Source organism: Ursus maritimus, unplaced genomic scaffold, assembly GCF_017311325.1.
Source record: "Ursus maritimus isolate PB19 unplaced genomic scaffold, ASM1731132v1 scaffold_4, whole genome shotgun sequence".
Classification (NCBI taxonomy): Eukaryota; Metazoa; Chordata; class Mammalia; order Carnivora; family Ursidae; genus Ursus; species Ursus maritimus.
The window spans coordinates 86,490,698-86,516,936 of NW_024426552.1; the positions used below are offsets into that span (position 1 = coordinate 86,490,698).

Below are 26,239 nucleotides of genomic sequence, written 5' to 3' on the forward strand. Positions count from 1 at the left end.
AGAATTTCTTCCCAAGACTTCCATTTAAAGTGCTTACTAAAAGTAATCTCACCTTGTCAGTCATATTATTTAAGCTGAAGTCATAAGAACCCCAATTAGAATACAGAGAAACTCATTTCATCCACATAATAGTTATTAAAACTGCTCGTGTAAAAAATCTATAATTCTTGATCCATTCCCTACCTTTTACCCTTACTTCCAATCCATTACCGAGTTCTGTAGATTTTATCTCCAGAACGTTACAAATTCTTCTTTTCTCTATTTCTACTTCCATCAATATGACCTTTGGTGATGGTTAATTTTATGTGCCAACTTGGCTAGGCCATGCTGCCCAGTTGTTTGCTCCAACACCATCTGTATGTTACCCTAAAGGCACTTTGTAGATGTGATTAACATTTACAATCAGTTGACTTTAGGTAAAGGAGAATATCTTGGTAACGTGGGTGAGCCCCATTCAATCAGTTGAAGTCCTTAACAGCAAAAACTGAGATTTCCTGAAAAAAAAAAAAAAGGAATTCTGCCTCAAGACCGTAATATTGAAAGCTTTCCTGAATTTCTAGCCTACAATGCAAATTTCAGATTAAGACTGCAACGTTAACTTTTCCCTGAGTTTCTGGCCTGCTCACCCTGTGAATTTTGGACTTGCCAACCTCTACAATCACATGGGCAAATTCTTTAAAATCTATCTATCTATCTATATCTATCTATCTATCTATCTATCTATCTATCTATCTATCTATCTATCATCATCTATCTATCTATCATCTATCATCTATCTATCATCTATCTTACTGGTTTTATTTCTCTGGAGAACTCTGACTGATACACCTAGATCACTAAAAATATCACATCATTTTTAATCTCTCCATTTCTTCCATTACTTCTATAATCCCCTCTCCACACAGCTGATAGGAATAGAAGATAGATGGGTAGATAGAAAGACAAATCAACAGACAGAATTATGTTATCCTCTGCTTAAAATCAGATTTCAAATGTACTGAAAATAACATCTAACTCCTTCTTCATGGCCTCTAGGCCTTTGTCTAAGTCTTCAGTCTCAACCCAAGTTGCTTTCCCCCCAATCCATTTAGGTATCTTTAAAAAAAAAAAAATCCTGGATTTATTTTTTTTCTTTCCTTATTATTATTATTATTATTACTTTACTTCTAGACACTTTTAAAGTTTATAATTACATACTTAGTTGGTTTGTTGTCTGCCTATTCTGTTTCTTCCCACTAAAGAAGGAGGTCCACAAGGGCAGGGTTGATATTTATATTTTTGAGCATGGTATTCTCAGTAGTTCTGGCATTTGGTGAACACTAAGGCTTTGCTGAATTAATAAATGGAATCAGTAGTAATGGAATTAGTAGTAAAGCTAGATAAGTATTTTTGAAGAAGTGGCACCATATGTAATTTGAGAGTTTTTTTTTTAATTGGGATTATATCAATTGTATATTAAATTGTATTTTATATTTAGCTCTAAGTATTCCTATTTCCATTTCATCCTGTTGTCCTTAACACTTTCCAGGTTGATTTCACTTCAGGATGGTTATAAATTCCCAGCCTCCTTTTTATTTTCTGGTCCATGAGATGAAAATGTTGTAGTGTTGTGACCTTGATAAGCAGACTGGATAAACCACACAACCAATCATAGTCGTTGGCAAACTATGAAGGCCTTTGCGGAGGCCATGCAGAAGGAAGGACATTTGTGTCCCTTTCTTCCTCAGCTGGAGTAACTCATGTAAGCTGTCATTTGAACAAAATATTACACTGGGATGGGGTCCAGGAATAAATATATGCTCTACACAGTCCTGTCTATCAGTTCTCAGTCCTTTCTATCTGTGCCATCTCAATATGTTGTACCTGCTGCGTGTGTGTGTGTGTGTGTGTGTGTGTGTGTGTGTGTGTGGTACAGAGATCTACTTTCTTATTATATGAATAAGATGTTGTTACTAATGATCTAGATATTAGCAAATACAATGACTTCTGAGCATTTGCTCTAGTAAACATGATCTATACTACAATCATGTACCTTAGTTTCATTATGTAGAAAAAAAAATATTACATGGTGTAGTGGATACAAAGAAAATACTGAGCATGATCCTTTCTCTTAATTCTCTTTGCATCATATTAAATCAACAAGGTATTTATATACATGGAAATGCTAAAGTTATACTGATAGATAAAATAGGTGATAAAGGAGAGAGAAACAAATGCTAAAATGTTTAACATGGTTTCATGGAGAACTAAAATTTTATTATTTTTCTTCCCTCATTGAAATAATTATTTTAATAATTATTTTTCAAGAGAATCAAAAGCTGACTCACATTAGTTTATATATACTTACTCAACTAGCATTTCCATTATCTTAGGGATCTACCTATTTATCTTCTCTGACTTAACCAATTAAAACAACGACTCTCGTGGAAGGTTAAGTGACTGGAAGGGTGACCTTATCAGTGGCCTTTCAGGGCTTAAGCCCATTTCTCTAGAGTCCCAGTCTAGTGATTCCTTCTCTATACTGCAATGTTATTTATGTAAAAACATTTCTGTGATATATGAGATTTAGCAGACAAATGTCCCCCCTCTTTTAACTGCACTTAAGACTTATGGAAACCAGAAGGGGTAACTAATATTTTGGGACAAAGTAATTTTATCGATTCAGACAATAGGGCATATCTTTTTTTTCCAGAAGGAGGGATGGACTCGATGCCTCACGGAAACATTTTTGCAAGCTTTAGGGTTAGGAGATCTGTCAATGTAGAACACATGAAACTTATCAAACCCTTATGAAAATTCAGTCTTTTAATGTCTGGTTAGATTGCACCCAAATCTAACCATATTTATTGGTGACTTCTGAGAAAACTCGGAATAATTTGGATCAGACATATGCAGCACTATCTAGTAGGGAGAACTGCGGTTTTAGAGAAAACAAGATAGATTCAAATCCCATTTATGCAACATATTAACTTATTCCTAAGTTTCAGTTTTTTTACCTGTATACAGGGGATAAAAGGACAGATATAGCAATATTGTTAGAAGTGCTATAGATAATATATGAAAATGTACAGCACAGTGCTTGGTACAAAGTAAATCCTCCTCTGCGAGGAATATGGTTATTAGTCTTATTCAAAATGTTATTAAATATACCATAAAATCACAACTCACTCAGACTGGCAATGTGTCTTCTTATGACAACAGTAATTTTGCTCACCTTATATAGAAAGAAACCTCAAACCTGAGAGACATTTTTATAAAATTTAAACAGTTGTGCAGACGAGTTTCTATTTTGATCCTAGCAGACTGAGTTTCAGACCAATTAGCCTGATAAAGTGGTTGTTGTCAATTGAAATTTTTTAAACAAGTGTTTCAATGTCTACTCAAATTGCAGTGAACATTACCTGTCAAAATGGGATATGTTCTTTGTTTCAATATTAACAAAATGAGCTATTAAAAAAAGAGGCTTGGGTTTCAGTATATTAATTTTTGTTTTAATTTGGGAACTGTTTTTGCTCCTTTTAGAAGTAGAAACTTTAAAAATATGAAAGGGATACGTAATTATGAAGCTAATGTATGTGTTTATCATAAAAGAGTAATAGAGAATGTATATAATGATCAGCGTTATAAAGATTTTGTACGTGAGCCAGGTCTTCATTCCTCTTCTGGAAATTTTACATTGTATAGATTATAAAACTGTATTCATACATAGATTCTTTTGTCCAATTGGCCACTATGAAAAATATTTTAAAAGCATTATGGTAATTCTTAATCACTAGTTATTTTTTCATAGTCTAAAGAAATCAGACACATTGCAGATAGAATTAATGACAAGAGAAACAATGGCGGGATTTTAGCTCCATTCAGACCACCCACACCTCGCTAAAAGAAATAGTACAACCCGAACAAAGTAGTTATTATCCCAATCAAACACTGAACATGAGGTTCTGTTAGTACTTATATAGCTAACTCTAATTAAAACACCATGAAAACTGTATAATGAAATCACTTTATTCTAAAATGTGGGTTTTTTGGGGGGGAGGAGGGGTTGGATTTCAAACTCTTAAAATTCTTTTTTTTTAAAGATTTTCTTTATTTGAGAGAGAGAGAACATGAGCAGGGGGAGGGGCATAGGGTGAAGCAGACTCCCCACTGAGCAGGGAGCCCAACGTGGGGCTCTATCCCAGCACCCTGGGATCACGACCTGAGCCAAAGGCAGACGCTTAACTGACTGAGCCACCCAGGTGCCCCTCAAGCCCTTAAAATTCTTAAAATCAAAATGTATGTACAGAATACATAGCTAGAAACCTGATCATAAGGTAACTGAGAAGTGCATTTTTTAATAGTTCTGTCTAATGTCATTGCTTGCCTATGTGTAAACTAGTTCTAACATCTTTCAAAAGCAAAGTTTTGGGAGCTTATGTGTTTGAAAAGTACTTTTAATGGATTGCTTGCTTTGTTTATTCTTGGCTCAAGGCAGAAGCATCTTGACATTTACATTGCTATTTTCCTGCTTTCAAGGATGCTAACAAAAAATTGTCTTGGCTTAGATTAGCTTGAAATTGTCCTCTGAACTTCTTCCAGGCCATTCTAGCCATCTTGGAAAGGAATTCCTTTTTTATGAACCTGCCCCACAGTTTTTATAAGGACACAAACCTGGAGACCCCCACACACAGGTACGAGTAGGTGTACACACTGTCCTTCAACTTACACATAGGTTCGTGTTCCCAAAACTCCTGATTCAGGCCATTGTTTGGAACTCGCACATATCCACCAAAGAAATAATATTATACATGTGGGTGCTTACATAGCACCCACAGACTACTTAACCATGATGTAGCTGAAATACCACACATTTAGAAAGAACAATAGGACAATATTACAGTATAACCAGCAGTTTTGTTTTAAGAATAATAATTGGTCTTTAATTTATTTCAAATGACGGTGCTTGAGGATGTTCACTTTCCCAGAGTTCCATTTCTGCCAAGCAGCTAGTATTCAACATTGGCTCATGCTTGTTCCCTTCTCTGCTCCCCACACCCTCAAATCAAACCCACTGCATGGGGCACCTGAGTGGCTCAGTCTGTTAAGCGTCTGACTCTTGGTTTTGGCTCAGGTCAGGATCTCAGGGTCTTGAGATCCAGCACCCCCCACCTCCATGCTCAGTGGGGAGTCGGCTTGAAGATTTTTTCCCTCTGCCCCATCGCCCCACTTGCCTGCCCTCTCTCTCCCAAATAAATAAAAATAGATCTTTAAAAGAAATACTGCAATACAGATACAAAGGGTGGATTATTGAATCTTTTCCCCAAAGCCACACCAAATTTCTGATCCTTTGGTAAAATCATCCTCTAATCCCATATAATCAGTTAATAGTGCAGCAATGCATATGTCTCCCTGTCTGTCTGTATGTATGTACATATCATAATGGGAAGGGAGGGAAACCATTATTAGCTTTTGCTGTTTAACTGCTGACTCTTTAAATATGTAGAGACTAAACATGGGATTTTACCCAGATAACCTCTTCCAATGTACGAATGTGAGGCCATGGTGATGTATTTCGCATTCATATACTGCCGTTGCTATTAATAGAAAATCTTTGGGGCGCCTGGGTGGCACAGCTGTTAGGCGTCTGCCTTTGGCTCAGGGCGTGATCCCGGCGTTCTGGGATCGAGCCCCACATCAGGCTCCTCCGCTATGAGCCTGCTTCTTCCTCTCCCACTCCCCCTGCTTGTGTTCCCTCTCTCGCTGGCTATCTCTCTCTCTCTGTCAAATAAATAAATAAAATCTTAAAAAAAAAAAAGAAAAAAGAAAATCTTTGCCAATCACATTTTTGCTGAGAGCAGTTTTAACGTCCCATGGTTTTTTATTTGTACACTAAAAGTTTAAAACCAAAGAGCTTTCTATGTCTGTGCAGCTTAGTGTAGTCACTTAAAATAAAGGAGATAGCAATAGTTAGTGCATTCTTATTTTTAAGACTAGTTAGCCTGGTACAGGGGCAAGTGAGGAAAGGAGGTATAGAGACAGAACAGTAGCTTCCAGAACTCATGCCCTTTAAGGATTCTAAAAATTTGTGACAATGCCAAACATTTTGGGGAAATTTTCTAAAATGAGCTAGGAAGAATGCATATTCTATAAGACATTAAATTTCAAGCATGAAATAGCTGGTGCCCAAATCTAAAAATGCCAACTTCAAAACTTCAAAACCTAAAAGGGAGAATCTGCCCCAAAAGACTATGCTGCTTGCAATAGTGTTTCCTGAACACATTTTTAAAAATGTGGTTTGAAAGAAGGCTTTCCTACTGGAAAAGATTTGTCATTTAGAGGGTCCACATTTATTTTGGAAGCTAACACTATTTTAAATATTATATTGACTCTTTTTAAAAACTGCATATTTTATTCTAACCCCTCGAAACTTTTTATTTTCTGTGGGATCTTGTAATTCCTCAATATGCAGGCTTTTAGCAAATGTATAAGGGAAAGGACTGTATAATAAAAATTAAAAATGAACGAAAAATTTCACTGTAGTGACCTGCGGAAAAGAGAACGTGTATTGCTGAATTTTTAAATATTTCTCCTTTGGATAAAAGAGATATGAGGAAGAAGTCCTGGAACTCAGAACACTATCAAAGTCAGAAGTAAAAACAGCAGAATGGGATAAAAGTTACTTTTATTTTGTAATATTTGTATAGAATTCTATAGTTTATAAATTATCTTCTCACATTTTATCCTCACTTTATCTAGTGTTATCCCAACATTTTATCTAAATTTATCCTAATGTGAACCTTTGAGGTTTTCTATTTTGTTGAGAAATTGACTTTTAGAGTTACTATTTAGCTTGCTCTAAGCCATGCAAGTAGTAAAAGACAAATTTTCCCATTCAAACCCCTTCCTACTTTTATAAATCCCAAATATTTTTATAAATCCCAAGCAATATCATTGTTGTGTGATGGTTTTAATTCTGAAAGCTGTTGATAGTAAAAGGCAATATTAAAGAATATTGTATGGCAAAGGAGGAAAGGCAATTCAATAGAGAAAGGATAGTCTTTTCAACAATTAGTGCTGGAACTACTAGACATCCATGTGCAAATATAATGCATCTGGATATAGACCTTGCACCATTCACAAAAATTAACTCAAAATGGACATTGACCTTTTATAAAATGTAAAACCATGAAACTCATAGAAGACAACATAGGAGAAAATCTGGGTGACCTTGTGTTTGATGATGAACTTTTAGATTCAACACTAAGAGTACAACCCATAAAAGAAAAAGTTTATAGGTTGGATTTCCTTAAAATTAAAACTTCTGCTTCACAAAACAGACTGATAAGAGAATAAAAAGACAGGTCACAGTCGGGGAGAAAATACTGCAATATACATATTTGATAAAATACTCCTATCCAAAACATATAAAAGAACTTTTAAAACTGAACAATAAGAAAACCAACAACTTAAGAAGTAGGCAAAAGATCTGATAAGACACTTCACCAAAGAAGATATGTAGATGGAAAATACACATATGAAAAAATTCTCAATATCATATTTCATTAGAGAATTGTAATTAAAATAATGCGATACCAATGCTCATCTATTAGAATGGCTAAAACCCAGAATACCGACAACAAATGATGGTGAGGATATGGAGCAACCAAAAGTTTCATTCATTGCTAGGGGGACTGCAAAATGGTACACCCACTTTGGAAAACAGTTTGGTAGTTTCTTACAAAGCTAAACATAGGCTGACCATATGATCCAGCAGTTGTGCTCCCTGGTATTTACCAAAATCATTTGAAAGTGTACATCCACACAAAGATCTGCACACGAACCCATACAGCAGCTTTACTCCTAATTGCCAAAAGCTGAAAGAAACCAAGTGCCCTTTAATAGGTGAGTAAACTGTGGTATATCCATACAATGAAACATTATTCAGTGATAAAAACAAATTAATAGGGAAAAGACTCAATCACATCACTAATTGAGGAAGCCAATCTGAAAAGGTTACATACTGCATGATCAAATGATAGTACATTCTGGAAAAGGAAAAACTGTGGAGATGTGAAAAAGGCCAGTGGTTGCCAGAGGCTCTGGCAGGAAGGAGGGAGAGATAAAAGGTGAAACATAGATTTTTAGGGTGTGAAACTATTCTATATGATACAGTAATGGTGGATACACATCATTATACACTTACCAAAACCCAGAGAATGTAAAATACAAAGAGTAAACCCTAACATAAGCTATGAACTGTAGTGAGTATTAATATATGAAGGTTGGCTTGTCAACTGTAACAAACGTACCACACTATAGCAAGATGTTAATAGTAGGAATAATAGGGAAACTGTGCCTTGTGGGTGGGGGAACCGTGTGTGTGTGTGTGTGTGTAAGAAGGGTTATATGAAAACTACTTTCTGCTCAATTCTTCTCTAAACCTAAAACTGTTCTGAAAAAGACTTTATTTCTTTCTTCCCTTTAAAAAATATATATATTGTAGTAGAGAATGAATAGGTTCACTGGTTCAAACTGCTTACTCTGCCTTTGCAGAATAATAACTACAGGGAGTTAAAAAGAATCCAACAACAAAACAGATGCCACAAGCTCCCATCTCCAGACAATGCCAGTTCCCAGGAGTAGTAGACCAGTACGTATTGCAGTCATAGTAAAGGAAGAGGAGAGATGAAAGGTTCAGAATTTTTAAGAAAATGCATAATCCTTTCCCTATTCAGGGGCAATGAGTCAAATGTTACATTGTGGGATTTTGACAGTAGTAATATTTTTGAGATGCTTTGTAGTTTTTAATGTACTTTCCCTTACATGGTCCCTGATTATATACATTGTTTCATCTGCTTCCCACTGCCTACTAAGCTCAGTATCTCTGGAGCACTCTGCAGAGCTTCATTATGTCATTGGAATCTATTACTGTATTGTTTCCTGCTCCCCTCCCTCAGGATTAGAATTCCCTGATTACAGAGGTGAGGCTTACTACTGTGAGTGCCCATTGGATCAGATTCTTAGAGATAAAAGGGAGTTTAGAAATTATCATTATCAATAAATGATCACATAATCACCCCGAGACCCAGCAGTACCGAGAGCCTTAACTAAGTGGCTGGAGACATGGACAGAGAGGAGGCGCTTGCTGCTACGCATCCCTGCTTCATTTGCCCAGGCCCAGGGGAATCCTAAAAAACAACCTGAAATCAGATTCTCAAGGCCACTCAAGCCCTAAACTCTTTAACTCTTTCTGAGCCTCATCTCTCAAATCAGCCCTTTGCTCTTCATTCCTGACACTAATATGCTGTCAAGTTCTCAGCACACCATGCAGGTCTTATACCCAGAGTCTTCCTGAAGTTTTCTGTTCTCTTCCAGCTCCAGGGCACCCAATCTGGAGCATGGGATAAATCTTCCTAATGATGCAGATTTCTTCATGGCTTCTTTTGTATGAAAAATGAAGCTCAAACCTCTCACCAGAGAATTTAAAGTACTCCACAATCTGATTCCTTCATACTTCTCCTTAATAATGATTGTAATTGCCATTCAAGCTATTCCACTTCTTGTTCTCTACTCCCCAGTACACAATGCACAACCTCTCCTTTGTGTCTCTCTTTACACCATCCTCTCCTGGAAATGCTTCCTTTCTTAGTTTGGGCTACTATAACAGAATATTACAGACTAGGTGGCTTATAAACAACCCAAACTTATTTTTCATAGTTCTGGAGGATGAAAGGCGTAAGATCAACGTCCTGACAGATTTGGCATCTGGTAAGCGTCCATTTCCTGGTCCACAGACATCTTGTCTTCACAAGGCAGGAAATGGCAAGGGAGCTCTCTGGAGTCTCTTTTATAAGGGCACTAATCCCACTCAGGAGGGAGGGTAAAGCCTCCCAAAGGTCCCACCACTGAATATCATCCCACTGAGGATCACGCTTCAACCTATAAATTTTGGGGGAAGAAAAACATTCAGTCCATAGCACTCCCTAATTTAATGGACATCCTACCATTCTCTTACGCTCAGATACCTAAAAAGTCATTCTTGACCACCACGAGATGATAACTTCTCTCTTCACTGAATCCCAACAACACTTCTTCCCTGTAGTATTCATTAGGTAATTTCATAAGAATTCTTCAAAATTTTAATTTTTGATTTATATAGTTTACATCTTAAATTAAACTCCTTAAATGTAGGGATCTTATATTGCCAGTTTCCATCAATACACTTGCAGAGAGCAATGTTCAATTAGGGTTTATTTACGAGAAAACACATTTTATATGCAACATTGTAGAATTTCAAAATCTTTGAATCTTCTGATGCTGAATTATGGAGAAAACTTCTTCACATATTCCAAAAATAATGTTTCAGTGTTTCGCGACACTTTGGTTGAGGCAGTATCCTTTGGGACATGATCCAAATTCTAAATGAAATATTTAGCTTTATACAATGAACTTCTGTCAACAACTTTCTTGAAAAGCAAATTACTTTTGACTTCCTCCTTGTATATTTGATGAGAATTGTCATAACACCATCAGGTTGAAGAGTGAGATTCTTAAATGAATAACATCTCTAAAGGTTATTTAACGCTAGAAAAAAATGAATCCTGTTCACCAAATGTTCTTTTATGCAATATAATTAACAATTTTATCTTTACTCCATATGGTTATCATTATAATCAATTTTTCCATTTTCTTAAGCTGTGTATGATCTTGTCACACCCATTTTTGTACTTTGAACATTTCCTCCCCCATAAAGGAAGAGCTTACAAGGATCAAGAGTAGAAATTCTACTGTAATTTTGAAATTTTTGCTTCAAGAATATTTAGAAATATGAATACTCTACCAAGAGAAAACATGAAGTAGAATGATTTGTCATATATTTCAGAAATGAAGTAAAAATTCATGACAATCTTGGGATAAAGGTCAGTCAGATAAATCAAAATGAGGCTATCTATTTGCATCTATCTATTTAAATCTATTTGCCAATGGCATATATATGAATTAATAGGGCCAAAGAGAATAATGGCATACATATATTTCTTCAATAACTGTAGCAATAGTTTAAAATAACGCCGAAATATTGAACCATAAGCTTTCAATTCTAAAGTTTGTTATGAGTTAGAACATTATCATAATCAACATTTTGAAGTTTGCACACTGGAATACAAGTGATATTGTAATCATATCACTAACAGGAAAAAGAGTCACTTCTTAATCATTGTTAACTCAGGGCAAGATCAATATTTCCTTTTCCACTCAAAATGTATGATAAATAAATATTATTGAAGTGGTAATGCAAAGTTCTCTGGACATGTACCTCGGACCATAGGGGTCTTCTATATCTAGTGCAAGTGCCAAGGAAGGCAAATGGTGAAAGTGTTTACTAGGTCATAATATATAAAACTATACTCTTAATGTATGATTTTTATTAATTTCTGAACTCTTCATAAATTAAGTGAGGGAAATTTTTTTATTCTAAAATATAATTTACTTATTCTGATTAAGACTTTTTAATAATGCTGAATTTAATAATGTGGTTTAATTGTTTCTTTAGCTGGTATTATATCTACCATACACTATATTTTACTTAGTTACCTTGTTCATTCTGTTTCTCCATCCCCATCTCTGGAATATAACCTCATTGGAGCAGGTGTTATTAACTTGAGGCAACTTCTATGTCACTGGGGCTTACAAGGGTGTCTTACAAATATCTATTGTAATAAATTAACATTTTCCGAAGTCTTGTAATGCAGAGTCATAGTTATAGAAGAAATGATGTAAGGATTTTAAATGAGAACTTGAGTTTAAAATCATAATGGAAAATGGCCAAATATCAGAGCTAAGAAAGATTTTTTTTTTTTATTTTAAACAGGTCTCATTCTACTATCTCATCTTATAAATGTAGAAGTTAAGATGCAGAGAGGTCAAGTGTCTTGATAGATCACAGAATGTTGGTACTAAAGGCCACTTTAAACCTCATACACTCAAAATATTTAGAGCTACTTAGCCTATGTTTTAATATATGCAGTGATAGTGAGTTCACTACCCTATAAAAGCATCACATTTAGTCTTTTAAGAACACTACTTGTCAGAAACTTCTTTCTTATATGTAATTGAGATGTGTATTCCTATGTTTCAATTCTTTCATCCTAGTTGTATACTTCAGTCATCCACAGTATGTCTAGTCCAGAGTATTTTTAATGTTATATGTTATACACACACACACACACACACACACACAAACACACACACACACACATAAAGTGATGTAGTGCAAAAGTCTAAATTTGAAGTCCTTTATGAATGAGAGTTCTGGGCCAAAGTTTTCCTGCTTCACTATTTGTCCAGCACCTCTTTGCCTCCTGCCTTTTCTTGCATACTCACGTGCATATACACACACACGAGACATAAACACACACACATATATTAAACTATACACAAATGTTATGTACATTATATATGCATCTATTACGCAGAAGGTGTGTGTATTTATATTTTGTGTCTTGTAGAAAAATAAAAAACTTAAATAAGAATATGTGAAATATGTTATAATCTTTCAAACTCCATTTTCCCTCTTCAATTTCTACTATATCAAGAACCATAAAATAAAAGCCATGTTGTACTTCTCTCACCCTCTAAAAGCCAAAATTGAATCCCCCTTCCATATCCAAATGGGTTTATTGAAATATCTATTAAAATTGTTAAAATGTTTCTAGGAATTGCTCTGTTGTGACCCTCCAACTAATATCTCTAATCTCCTGGTTGTTTCCAGATCCATCTAAATTCCACTTTTCCCTGAATATCAAACTTATTTAGCTCTCTCTTGACAGGTAGCTTCTAGAACTAACCACAATACTCTAGATGTGGTCTTACTAGGAAGAATAGTATAGGCTTATCTCCTGATTCATTCAAGAAAGTGTATTTTTCCCAATACAACCTATAATTCATTTGGTTTTCCTGTAGCCATATTATATCTGACTCATACAGAGCTTAATGTAAAAAAAAAAAAATTCTTAGTCATTTTCTATATGATACTGCTAAGCCAATTTCCTTTATTCTATACTCATGCAGTTGAAACTTCCTTTGGGTAGGAGAATGGTCCTCAAATTGTACATATAATAATTACTCATATTACTACACATAATAACTACATTAAAAATGGTGTCATGTTCACAGAAGGTACATATTCTGAAAGTTAAACATAAAAAATTTAATTGAGGGGCATAAACAAAGGTTAAAAGACATATCCTACCTATAAAAACCCGGTGGCACTTGCTGTACAAGGAAGTTTTTCTCCATGTCTTGGAGAATGTCATTCAGCATTCGGACACGGATGGGAATTCTCTCCTTGGGATCATTAGCAGGACGCATCTCATCTGATTGGAAGAGTTCAGCACTCTCCCGCAGACGTGAGGCTAGGGCTAGCAGTTGAGTGTTGGGTTGATCACCTGGTGAAGATAAATGAGTCCATCTCAGAAGAGACACCCTCAAAGGAGCAAAATAAGCATTCTGCAATCATGATGTCAAAAAGGAACATCAGTTAAACTTTTATAATGTATTAATTCCACCAAAATATTCTGTCTAAATATTATATTCTGCTATTAAATTTATTGCTACCACTACTACTTAGTAATAATAATCACTACCACTAATAATAATACTAGTAAATGTGTACTGATTGAGAGACTGCTATGTACAGGCACTGTACTGAACACTTTAAATATTTATCTTATTTAATATTCATCAAAGCTTGCATTGTCATGTCTATTTCATAGCATCTGAGGAGTAATTAAGGCAAGCAAATTGTCCTAGGTCATCAAGCAAAGAAATGACAGGCCAAAATTAGAAGCCTGATCTTTCTGACTCAAAAATTTATGCTCTTCATGGCATATCCTGTATTTCTGTGGGAAAAAAGATGGTAAAAGAAGTTATCTTCTCTTCTGAGGGCATGAGATATGTTTCTCTGTTGTGATGTGTCCATGGGCTCCTTTGCTTCACTAAAAATCTCCTGTAATTTGAAGCTGAAATACATCTTTGATTTGAAAATACACTGAAAACTATCCTATGTAATGTTCGCATTGTTTGGTTTTGCTTTGGGGACAATTTTTGTTTATTATGCTTTGTTCCTATTTGTTTGCATAACTTACTGGAAGTCATTTTGATGTGAATGGTGGTAGCAAACACAGGACATTCCTTTGACTAAGAGTAAGGCAGCATTAGTATAGTGATCACCGCCACCAGACCCTGGAGCCAGACCACCTGAGTTCAAATCCCTGCTATACCACTTAGTAGCTGTGTGATGTTGGGCAAGTTACTAAGTCTCAGTATACTAATCTATAAAATGAACAAAATAATAGCATCTGCTTCATAGATTTTTTATGAGGGCTAAATGATGAATACTTTATAAAGTGTTACAAAAGTATTACCCTACAGGTAGGCAGTTCTCTGCTGATGTGACTTAACACCTTGTTTAAAAAGCATTCCTTTGTTATACCATGAGAGGGGCATTCCCTCATCATCTTCTTCCTGATATTCCTTATCATTTAAGTCAGTCTCTGGGTGAGGAAATAGTGGTGTCGTTCTCAGGAAACTAGGTACAACTGATTCCAGCAAGGTCAGAAACTCAATACACAGAGTTATGCCAAGTCAAGGTGATGAACAGGGCCCTGATAAATCTAAACTGGCTGTCTTGAGAGCATGGCATTGACATAAGCAGATGGAGAGATGAGGAGGCCAAAGGGAAGCTTTGTTTGGGGAAGTCTCAGGCAAAAGGGAAAGATCACAAAGGGACTCACTTCCAAGTGAAGTTCAAGGGTTACCAGATCCCCAAACACCTGGTTTTTGTGAAAATGCAGATTCCCAGACCTGCTGAATCTCTTTAGGGGTAGAGCCCAGGAACCTCCATGCTATCCAGATTATTACACACATTTTAAAGTTTAAGAAGCACTGTAGAGAAGTGATGTGCTAAGGAAGGAAAATCTGGGTTAGAATTATAGCTGATGTATAAAATATGTCTTCATAGAATTACCAACCTCTAACAGAGTGATCTTTATTGTCTTTCCCCTTCATCGGATAGGGACTATCTCACATGTCAATTTCTTTAGAGGCCGGCACAATTCTGACACTCAATAATTGTTTACTAAATAAACAAACGAGATTCAATAAAGTATTTTCAGAAAAAAATCCAGTAACAAAAGAAAACTATGTAGAGATAAGTGGTTTTCATGATAGCTATAAAGAGATAGCCACATTTATATGCTTTCTGTTCATTGAAATTAACAACATGAATAAAATCAATTGTAGGAATTCACAGGTTTTGGCATTTTGATGTTTTCAAAGTATATTCTACATTCATTAATTATCTTATTTGATATCAAAATAAAACTTGAGGTTGCAAGAGGAGAAATTTTTGCTCATTGGGGAAACTGAGCAACCTAAATAGCAATTAGAATGATAATGCCATTTTATGAAGATATGGTTTATTTTAAATTATGATGGTTCACTGAAGTTAATATATGGGGAACTTACAGGAAATACCTTTGTACAAGGAAAGAATAAGACAACAAAGGCACATTTAAATTATACTGGACTAGAAAGACTGAACCACAGAAAAAACAAGTTCAACATCTTTGAGTCTTCCATTTAAGAAAGAAAAATCTGTTCTGATCTAACATACACTACAGAATTGAAAACATTACTACTGAATCAAGTGAGACAAATTGTACCATTCTACCTTATTTAGCTTTAAATGAATTTATCTTTCATGGTGGTGAGGCTGTAGAGAACTGACGGCTTTAAGAAGTGTCTTGTTCCAGAAAGGACCCTGATAGTGAACACCACACAATACCCTATATATTACTTCCAGGGTATAAGTTTACAAATTTAAAAGTAGCTCTACTTTCAATGTTCATTCAATAACTTGTATACATAACTGATGTTCCAAAGATTCCTAATAGCCATTTTAATGCCCATTAGAGCTTGTTTGTCCACTTAAATAAGACCCGGAAAGTAACATCATTGACTCTATGTAAGTTGTGACCCTAAATGATTTTCCCCCATGATCTTAGAATCCATTAGAATGTCAGTTCTGTGAAGGAAGAGATTGTTGTCTGTTTTGTTCACTGCCATTTCCTCAGACTAACACTATGCCTGGCATATCAATAAATTATCTATTTTGATCATAGCATCATAGCATCTGTATTATTTTTATCCTCATCTGCCTTATCTATTTTCTTGACTGAAAAGAACTCCACAAGATCAGCAAATATGTTTTATCTCTTTGTATCTCCAGGTGCTAACACAGTATCTAAGATATGGTAGTCGCTTAATAAAAATTTCATTGAGTGAATTTTGAATTATAAGATAATCTTTTGAGATACTATACTAAATAATGCCTACAAAGCCACTTAGGGAAATGTTTGGCATATAATGAGCACCAACTAATTTTGGTAAAATCAGTAATAGTTGCAAAGGAAAAGAAAAGATTAAAAAGAAGCTATTTTAGGGTCGTGATAAGTTAAATTCAACTAAACTGAATTAAAATATGGCCTGCCAATAATCCACAAAAACTAAGAATATATAAAACTTCATTTAAGTCACAGTGAATCTCAGAGAACAGAGGACTAATTGAGGCTCTTAACAGTTCAGATTTAATAAGCAGCAAGTCCATTTGACCAAAGAAAATGAACTGGGAGTTAGAGATTTCTCTCAGTGAGAGTTAATATAATTATCTTGAAGTTATATGCACGTAGAGTCTAAAGACTAAGGTCCTGGTATCAAAAACACATAAAAGCTTCATCTACTTAATTACTATCAGTGTAGTTTTGAATAGATTATTCAATATTACTGTCCTTCAGCTTCCTTGGGGAAAACACAGAAAATGGTCATTTCACTCTCAAAGCATATAAATCACTATATAAATGGAAGTTACTATTATCAGAGTATACAAACTAAGTATAAATTACTATGAACTCATTTTTCAAAGACATGCAAAAAATACTGTAACTAATGATTCTATTCTCAGAGATGCTACTTTTCACTTCCTCAAGTCTATGCCCCCACTTCCCCATTACTGTATTACACTTTTCCCTGTATACACTTTACTTTTTTTTATTTTTTTATAATTTTTATTTTGTTATTTATTCACCATACAGTACATCCCCAGTTTTTGATGCAATGTTCCATGATTCGTTATTTGAATATAACACCCAGTGCATCATGCAATATGTGCCCTCCTTAATACCCATCACTGGCCTATCCCAGTCCCCCACCTCCTGCCCCTCTGAATCCCTCAGTTTGTTTCCCGGAGTCCACAGTCTCACATGGTTCATTCCCCCTTCTGTTTACCACCCCCCCTCATTCTTCCCTTCCTTCTCCTACCAATCTTCTATTTCTTTCTTTCTTTTTTTTTTTTTTTAATTTATTTGACAGAGACAGCCAGTGAGAGAGGGAACACAGCAGGGGGAGTGGGAGAGGAAGAAGCAGGCTCATAGCGGAAGAGCTCGATGTGGGACTCGATCCCTGAACGCCAGGATCACGCCCTGAGCCGAAGGCAGACGCTTTAAAGACTGTGCTACCCAGGTGCCCCCAATCTTCCTATTTCTTATTTTCCATAAATGAGTGAAACCATATAATTGTCTTTTTCTGCTTGACTTATTTCACTTAGCATAATCTCCTGTATACACTTTAATAAAGATTTCCAATTTTATCTTGTGGTGACTATGAATCTGGAGCCATTTTTTCTTTCCATGGACTGCATCTCAAACGTCTCAAGAACAAGGAAAGAGATAATATAAAAATTAAGGAATTAAACAACCAGCCTTCAAAAATGATCCTTTTACATCTTCCCTTCTGGTGAAAAGCCAACTATTAAGTTTTTATGGCATGACAGAACATATCGATATGTGATAAATATTGAAAATCACCCTTAATATAATACAAAATAATTGAGAGGGCTTAGTAAAATTATCTGGTTATTATTCAAGAGACAACTGGGGGCGCCTGGGTGGCACAGCGGTTAAGCGTCTGCCTTCGGCTCAGGGCGTGATCCTGGCGATCTGGGATCGAGCCCCACATCAGGCTCTTCTGCTATGAGCCTGCTTCTTCCTCTCCCACTCCCCCTGCTTGTGTTCCCTCTCTCGTTGGCTGTCTCTATCTCTGTTGAATAAATAAATAAAATCTTTAAAAAAAAAAAAAGAGACAACTGAAATGGACTTCTACATTTCAAACAGAAATAATGCATTGTTTTCCTTTGTCTCAAAGTAAAATACAAATGTATGTTCAGTAAGTAACTTATTGAGTCCTATTTTGTGTGGTGTTCTATAAGTACTGGGAGAAAGACAAAGACTGTCTTTATAAGATTAAATCTCTAACCTTAATAAATTCCTAATCTAGTTAGAAATAATCCACAAATGGAGAATAAATACAGATCAAATAAAATAAATGTTCATGAGAATGACTGAAGAGTTTAAAATATCCTAAGAGTATAAAAATATCTTAAGTAAATCCAGAGAAGAAGTGAAACTTGAGAGACAGAACGTGTAATTGCCCAAAAATCAGGGGCATCTAAAATGGACCTCTTGGAAGTTCTGGAACTCTTTCTACATTATAGCAGTTGAGGATGTTCCATCCGTAAACAATAATATTAATTGCTACTAATTAATCCCTTCCTATTTCCTTAGTGCTCAGCTTTCTAGAGGATGAATCTACCTCTAACTTCAACCCTTCCACTTTTTTCATCTTGTCATACAAAGAACAGAGCTGGATATTATAAGCAGTAGTAATGTGAACTGAAGAGGAGAGAAGGAGGGAGGGAGAGAGAAGAAGGAGGAATTATGAGTCAGTGGATAGTGAGATAGTATTGAGCTTTAAAAAGGCCAGTTCAGGAGAGTCCCTAAAACATACTGAAGAAGACTGTCCCTACTCCTGCCTTCTAGCCAATCATCACACTGCAACATTCTCCCCTTCAAGTCATTTGAGAGGCAGTGTGGTGTAGCAGAAAGGACAGGGGCTTTGGAATCTGACAGAGCTATCTATATTCAAGCCCTAACCTACTGCTTAAGTATATACACCTGAGTAAGACATAAACACCCCCTCCCCACCTCACTCACAGTTTCTTAATCTCTAAATTGCTCTTAACAATATCCAGTTCAGCTCATGTGGCTAGAGTAAAGTTAAATGTCACAATGGACATAAGACACAGCACATTACCTGGGGTTTGTGGAATGATCCCGAAAGTGCCATGGTATCCTCAGAAAACTTGTTCCTCTTGAGGACCATTGATACAGGATCCTAAAACAACTTCCAATAGTAGATTAGAAGCTCAAAGGCACTTCATACATGTCCTATTCATAAGGTCTCTAAGACATCTGGGTAAGACTAGTGACTACAGTGCTGTCTGCCCCTACTGAATCTATAAGTTCTATTCTAACCTGCAAGGATCTGGGACCTGCCCAAACTACATCTTCTCCTGAGGCACTTTGTATCTTGATGAATTTCATCTTGGCATAAACCCATGTGTTTAAGTCCGTTCTACAACCTCCTAGACAAATACATAACTGTCTGATTTTAAAGAATGATTTTACTACAATAGTAATTGTGGTCTTTCTTCAGAGTTCTATACTCCAAAAAGTTTTAAATTTCAGTTTACTTCTATCTTTCTATCTTTTCTATCTATATTTCTATCTTTCTATCTTTTCATTCTATTTCATGGCTGTATTTTTAAAGACTCACTCAATTTCATCTTAAATTAAGAGTGAAATGTACTGGTCATACTCTAAAACTACATTTTTATATCAAACAAAAATAGCCTTTTATTTTAATAGTATTTCACAGAACCTATTCTTCTATGGATGAGCGTATCACAGTTTTAAAGGTGTTAACAATTGCACAATCATAGCTTAGACTTCACTGATTTATAGTGACAAGGGAAAGTATGATTTATGTTCCACATAACACAGTGGTTAAAAGCATAACAGAAGATTATTTTGGGGGGAAAATGTATGTTACTTAATGTCATTTCAAAAATATCTTGTGGCATCGCTTAAGAGAAAAAAAGAAATTGCCAATATGATTTCATCCAGGGGAAACAACAGCCCTTTATTATCCTACATTTTCTATTCTTCATGCTGGCTTCTTTAGTATGAATCACAATGAATCATCTCAGCTGGTTATTTAAAGAAGTTAAACAAACAAAAACGCAGGTAGAGAAAGAAGTGTGGGAACTAGTGCACTGCTGATAAATAATCTGACACTGATTCTACAATACATTGATAAAAGGCTATTATTTAAAGGTGCAATATGCCAGAAGACAGTGGATAATTACGTCTAACCTGAATACAGTAGAAATCCTTGCAAAGATGCCAAAGTGGCATTCTTGGAAGAATCACGTCGGCCACTTTTTAAAAAATAGTCAAGGCATTCTGAAAATGTTCTCATATCCTAAATATAATGATCCAGATAGCCAACACAGATGAAAATCTAGCATGATTTTGAACATATTGCACGGAATGAGTTCTTCCAACAGTGTCTGTCCGCCTGGTGCAGAACAGATCTGGTTATTGGCTGCTTTGGAAGAGTGAGCAAAACTTCCTTGAATGAATTAAATTCATGTGTAGTTTATTTTTTACCAGCCTCCTCCTGAGGCAGAAAGTTGGAGTTGTATATTTAATAATATGTGTGAGTTTAATTATGTTTTGGTTAAGCCAAGAAAATGGGAAAAAAAAAGATTGAACAAAATTAATCAGTATGAGGGCAAGGATACTTTATGCTCTATTATGAGTCAAGATTAAAAGTATCTTTAAACAACAACAACAACAACTTTAAATTGTTGCCAGAGAGGCAATACTCACAGAAAAATGATACTATCCTGTCATGGGCACAGGGTTTTATCCTAAAAATGCACTTAGGGAAAAAAATTCACAATATAATAGACCATTACTATGATGGGAAAGTAGGAAAACGGTAAGAAGTCATTACCATATTTCAATCAATTTAGTGACACATATAAAATGTAGGTACTGAAAAGAAAACTAAACAAATTTGAAAGAAGTACTCAGAACAGTGAAGGAAATGATGACAAAGGGAAGCTGCAGGAATAGCAACAAATTGTGACACAAGACATAGAAGAAAAGAAAGTATAATTCTAAAGAATACAAAAGGGATGACATGCTTTGGATAGTAATTAAGGGACATTATTCAATAAAAATATGAGTTCAGAAATTAGTGAGAGGAAAGAAAAATTAGTTTCAGGAGACAAACTCTGATACTATATAGACAACCAGATTTTGTTGCACACCCATCTGTCTCAACTCCTTGTTTGAACTAGATGTGGAATATCAATAAATGAAATACAATCTTTAATATAGTTATGTAGTCAGAGTCCAAACATAAATATACCAGGGATTGATACTAAACATATTTTTAGGAATTTGCACACAATGGATGGCCAATCTCTTATTGAATTTCTCTCAATTTGAGCAAGCAAGGTAAGCTACTTTTGATGGAATTCTTTTAAGTCCTGTTCACACAAAATGGTAAGTTCCAGAAATGCCAATTTGGGTCAAACCACTAGAAATCTAACACGATTCAGAATTTCCATGGGAACAAAATCTTTTCTTGGAATTGTTTGGATTTTAGATGGATGGATTTAGATCTTTTTAGGGAGGGAGGACACAGATACCTAGATACCTTTCAAGGCCATCCAATACCAGGTACCTAGTGTACCCACCCTTTACTATCTCTAGGCCAGTCCAAAGTTGAAATTGGTGGTAATTAAAATCAAGATTGGAGATAGATGGGCTGAGGACTAGAATCATGCAATTTATAAAGCACATATTTAATTTTTCCATTTGGGACCTTCATCATAAATTACTCATGAAGAAAAAAAGACATCAGATGGATCTCAATCACTTGTGACTGTGGAAAAGAACTGAAGTGACACATATTGAAAATAGGAAACTACAGATCTAGAGGACCACAGCGTGCTTGGCTCGGTCACATCATCACCTTGAAATACTATTTTTCCTTTTACAATGAAGTGATTGATGTTAATGAATTATCAGAGCTAATAAAAAAAGAAAAAAGTCAGATAAAGTCGCCATTGTTGGTTTTTCAAAGAACAGGAGGAAATTCTGCCAACAACCATCTTACATTTAGTGAGACAATCAGGAGGTGGCAACAAGCCACACAGTTCGAAACTGTTTCCTGCTGAGTCTGGCTTGCACTAAATAAATGTGTACGTAGCCAGATCAAATGAAAGTGACTTTTACTTTATTTGGTCATTTGGAGGTTTTATAATAATGGTAAATAACAGAATTCCAACAAAGAAAAATAGCACATATTAAACAGAAAGATCAGACTCACATAGTCCCTTAGCTATTTTGAAGTGCTGTTTTAAACCTTAAAAAGCGGATAAAGTGAGAAAGAGTAAATTTAGTCAGGTTATTAAATGCTCACGCCTTAGTCTGCTTCCAGGTTCAAGGGTGTGGTGGTACCTCGTTTATTCCTAGCACCTGCTTCTGACACCTGCACACTAGGACCAGTGTCTTGTGTGTGTATTTTTTGGACATACTTTTATTTGCCACAAGGACCCCTGAAGCATTTCAGTTATCTTATCAGTCACTATTTACACCATATCTCCATGTACCACATATAAATATTCATTCTCTAACTATTATGTGTTTGGCATTGACCAAACATTAAGAGCCAAGGTCACTCAGTCAAAATGAGCTTTCAAGGCCATCCAATAAATCAACTCAAACAAATTATTCACTGGTAAATTATCCTTCTTTCTGGTGGTTGTGAGAACGGTAGAGAATGGTCTGCTGCTACTGTAAACTAGAGTAATAAATAAACAAGATGGCCCGTTGTCAAAGGGTAAAAATCACACCGTTGAAAATGCAATTGGGTTTCAGAGACCTTCATACGTAAACTCTGTGCAGTAGGGAGAAACAGTATTTTATAGTCCAGCCTTGAAGGTCACTTTTTTTTTTTAAAGCTGTGATTGAGAACTTAAGACTAATCACCGTTAGCTGTCATAACAAAATAATAAAGTATATCAACAATTAAAGCTTGTATTCAGCAGTAAAATTAGATGTTTCATTTAACGTGGTACAGGAACTCTGTTTAGCTAATGAAATCATCTCACATTGTAGCTAAAATTGAAACTGAAATGTTTGTGTAGTTGTTGTAAGTGGTGTCCATTATTCGCACATTAGCATATTATTCTATTTTTGTAATAAGGTTATAACCACAGTGGGCAAAAGAGAACAGGTAAATCAAATTGCCTACAACCTAGTAGACATTTGAATGATCTTTTACTTTGATACAGAGCAAATACCTTTGAATCATGATGACTAAAACACAAAAATCTATAGCTTCAAGGTGACAATTCATATCACTTCGAACAAATATTTATACTCAGGTCATAGTAAAAAGACATTTTTTTGCCTATGTGTCTACGTTTTTGTTACATCTTGTTTTGCTCTGCCTTGTGTGTCTAGTAGGCGTACATCTTAAGTCTGCCCACATCTTTCTGAGTGAAAGTAGAGGGAGAGCCAAGGAGTTTCACATCAAAAGAAACAAAACTCAAACAAAACCAACAACCAAAGAAAAAGTTCTTTACCTAGAGCAGACGCAGTCCAATATAACAGCAAGAAGCCAAAATGCTCCTGGCTCATCCAACTGAGAAACTTGATTTTAGGGAGCAGTTCATCTAGACTTAGCAGCAGCAGCCCGCAGTGGAAATCTTTGTAGAATGACTGTAGGCTTGTTTGGGTTTTTTCCCCTTGTACTGCATGCTTTTAGATATAACTATTAAAGAGAGAATTATTAACCTGGTCTATTTTCAGGATATTTTCTGCACTTTCATCCTTTAACTAAAACCTGACTCTCCCCTAAGGGATACTGTGTCCAACGAGGCAGCCCTCTCCTGTGGTGGTTCCTTCTCCCACGCACTTGCGGTGCTAGCCCTAAGCAAACACTAGGAGGGTCCTCTGCGTTACTGCGCATTCTTTGAAGATTTCAGCTCCTGGTTCAGTCACTCCCTCTTACAAGAGTTTCTCCTGTGTTAATTCTTGGCAATTACCGTATCCACATATTCTAGACTCTCTTTTCCTTAGCCTCTTTTCCTCCTATCCCACTGCCATGGTCATATCCTTCCCTGAACACTGTCATTACCGATGTCTCTACTCTTTGTATGATTACATTTTTTTAATAATATTTTTTATTATGATATATTGGACACCATACAGTGCATCCTTAGTTTTTGATGTAAAGTTCAACGATTCATTACTTGTGTATAATACCCAGTGCACCATGCAGTACAGGCCCTCCTTAATACCCATCACCAGCCTATACCAATCCCCCACCCCCCTTCCCCTCTGAAGCCCTCAGTTTGTTTCCCAGAGTCCATAGTGTCTTGTGATTCATTCCCCCTTCTGTTTACCCGCCCCCCCTTCGTTCTTCTCTTCCTTCTCTTACCGATTTTCCTATTTCTTATGTTCCATAAATGAGTGAAACCATATGATAATTGTCTTTCTCTGCTTGACTTATTTCACTTAGCATAATCTCCTCCAGTCCCGTCCATGTTGTTCTTTCTGATGGCTGAGTAATATTCCATTGTATATATGGACCACATCTTCTTAAACCAGTCATCTGTTGAAGGGCATCTCGGCTCCTTCCACGATTTAGCTATTGTGGACAATGCTGCTATGAACATTGGGGTGCATATGGCCCTTCTCTTCACTACGTCTGTATCTTTGGGGTAAATACCCAGTAGTGTAATTGCTGGATCATAGGGTAGCTCTATTTTAACTTTTTTAAGGGACTTCCACACTGTTCTCCAAAGTGGCCGTATGATCACATTTTTAACAATCCCATTTGCTGGCCACCAGCAAAGGAGTCTTTTTAGTTCACTCCCTCACAATTCTTTGATTGCACCAAGAAGTGGCATCTGTCAATCCTCCTTCCTTTCTGATTCCCCTCATGGCCTTCATTTCCTCACTTTATTCCATGCCCAGTTTAGATACTTTGGTCCACCAGCACGGGCGTTCCTTTGCACATACTCTCAGTTTTATCTTATCTAGTTCATTGTCCCTCTCCCATTGGAGCTCTAGCCTGATTAAATCCAACTGTCTGTGCTGTTTCTGAATCCCCAGCTGAAGGCTGAATAATTGTGTTGGATTATCTCGTTAAAATATATATATTTCTTCTGAGCTGAGCTCTTATGCTGCCCAAAATACAGGCATACCTCATTGCACATTGCTTTACTGAGTTTCACAGAAACGACCTTTTTTTAATAATTGAGAGTTCATGGAAACCCTGCATCGAACAAGTCTAAGATAGAAGCTTGACAACAGTGAAAAAGAAGGAAACTGTATAGAGACCAACTTCAATATACCAAAAACAGAGCAATCTGAGGCCACCTCATATGGGAACAAATAACCCTAAACAGCTCAACTGCTTTCAGAGTTATGGTTTTACAGCCAATATAATAAGAATCATTGAGGAGGGGAAATTGTGTTGTAGTATTCTCCAGGTTAAGAAGCAATCTTGGTAGTTAAGATTAAAAAAAAAAAGTATTAAACTTTCAGATAATGGAACTATTTGGCTGTTAAGAATAATTCACACCCCCCCCCCAAAAAGAATAATCATTTTCTAAGGTTTACTGCTTAAGTACTATAGTTAAAATATTGGCTTTGGTATTGAGAAGTACATGTCTACAAATCGCACATTAAATATCTGACAATAAGAGGAGGAAGGTACATTCTTTAATGACAATACTGCCCTTTGTATTTGGTTAATGAAGACAAGTCATAAGCTTAATTGAAAGACTTGTATGTAGATAAAGGAGAAATGAAGGTAAATATTAGGGTGGTATTAGAATTCTGCAGAAAGAGAGATATTCAAACGTGAAGGGATTGAAATAGAAACTACGGAAATAATTCTCTTCTTGTCACCCCTAATCTTGGATGAGCCAACACTTCAGTGATATGGCATGGGGCTCTTACCTCAGAAATCAATCCCAAAGGAGAAACTTCTGGGCCAATCTTGTTTGAACTGACTGAATGTTAGCTACAAACTTACTTACCTACTTCCTTATTTATTTATTTGGAAAAATACCTGAACTATATTTTTTTCCATGAGAAACCATAAATGATAACAGAAGTTTGAAATTATAAATCTCTCTGATAAAGGGAAGTAGGAGAAACATCCTTTATAATCTGATATTTTGTCTTGTGCTCACACATCAATACACCTT

General features: G+C 35.8%; 1 protein-coding gene across 2 annotated transcripts in view; it reads right to left on the reverse strand.

Moving 5' to 3' along the window:
* Positions 1 to 26,239, reverse strand: part of NAALADL2 (N-acetylated alpha-linked acidic dipeptidase like 2) — a 1,239,935-nt gene that overhangs the window by 24,456 nt on the left and 1,189,240 nt on the right. For both annotated transcript variants that reach the window (XM_008705318.2, XM_008705320.2), the window contains one exon: positions 13,232 to 13,427. In XM_008705318.2, the coding sequence (XP_008703540.2) occupies positions 13,232 to 13,427 (196 nt within the window). The remainder of the gene's footprint in view (positions 1 to 13,231; positions 13,428 to 26,239) is intronic.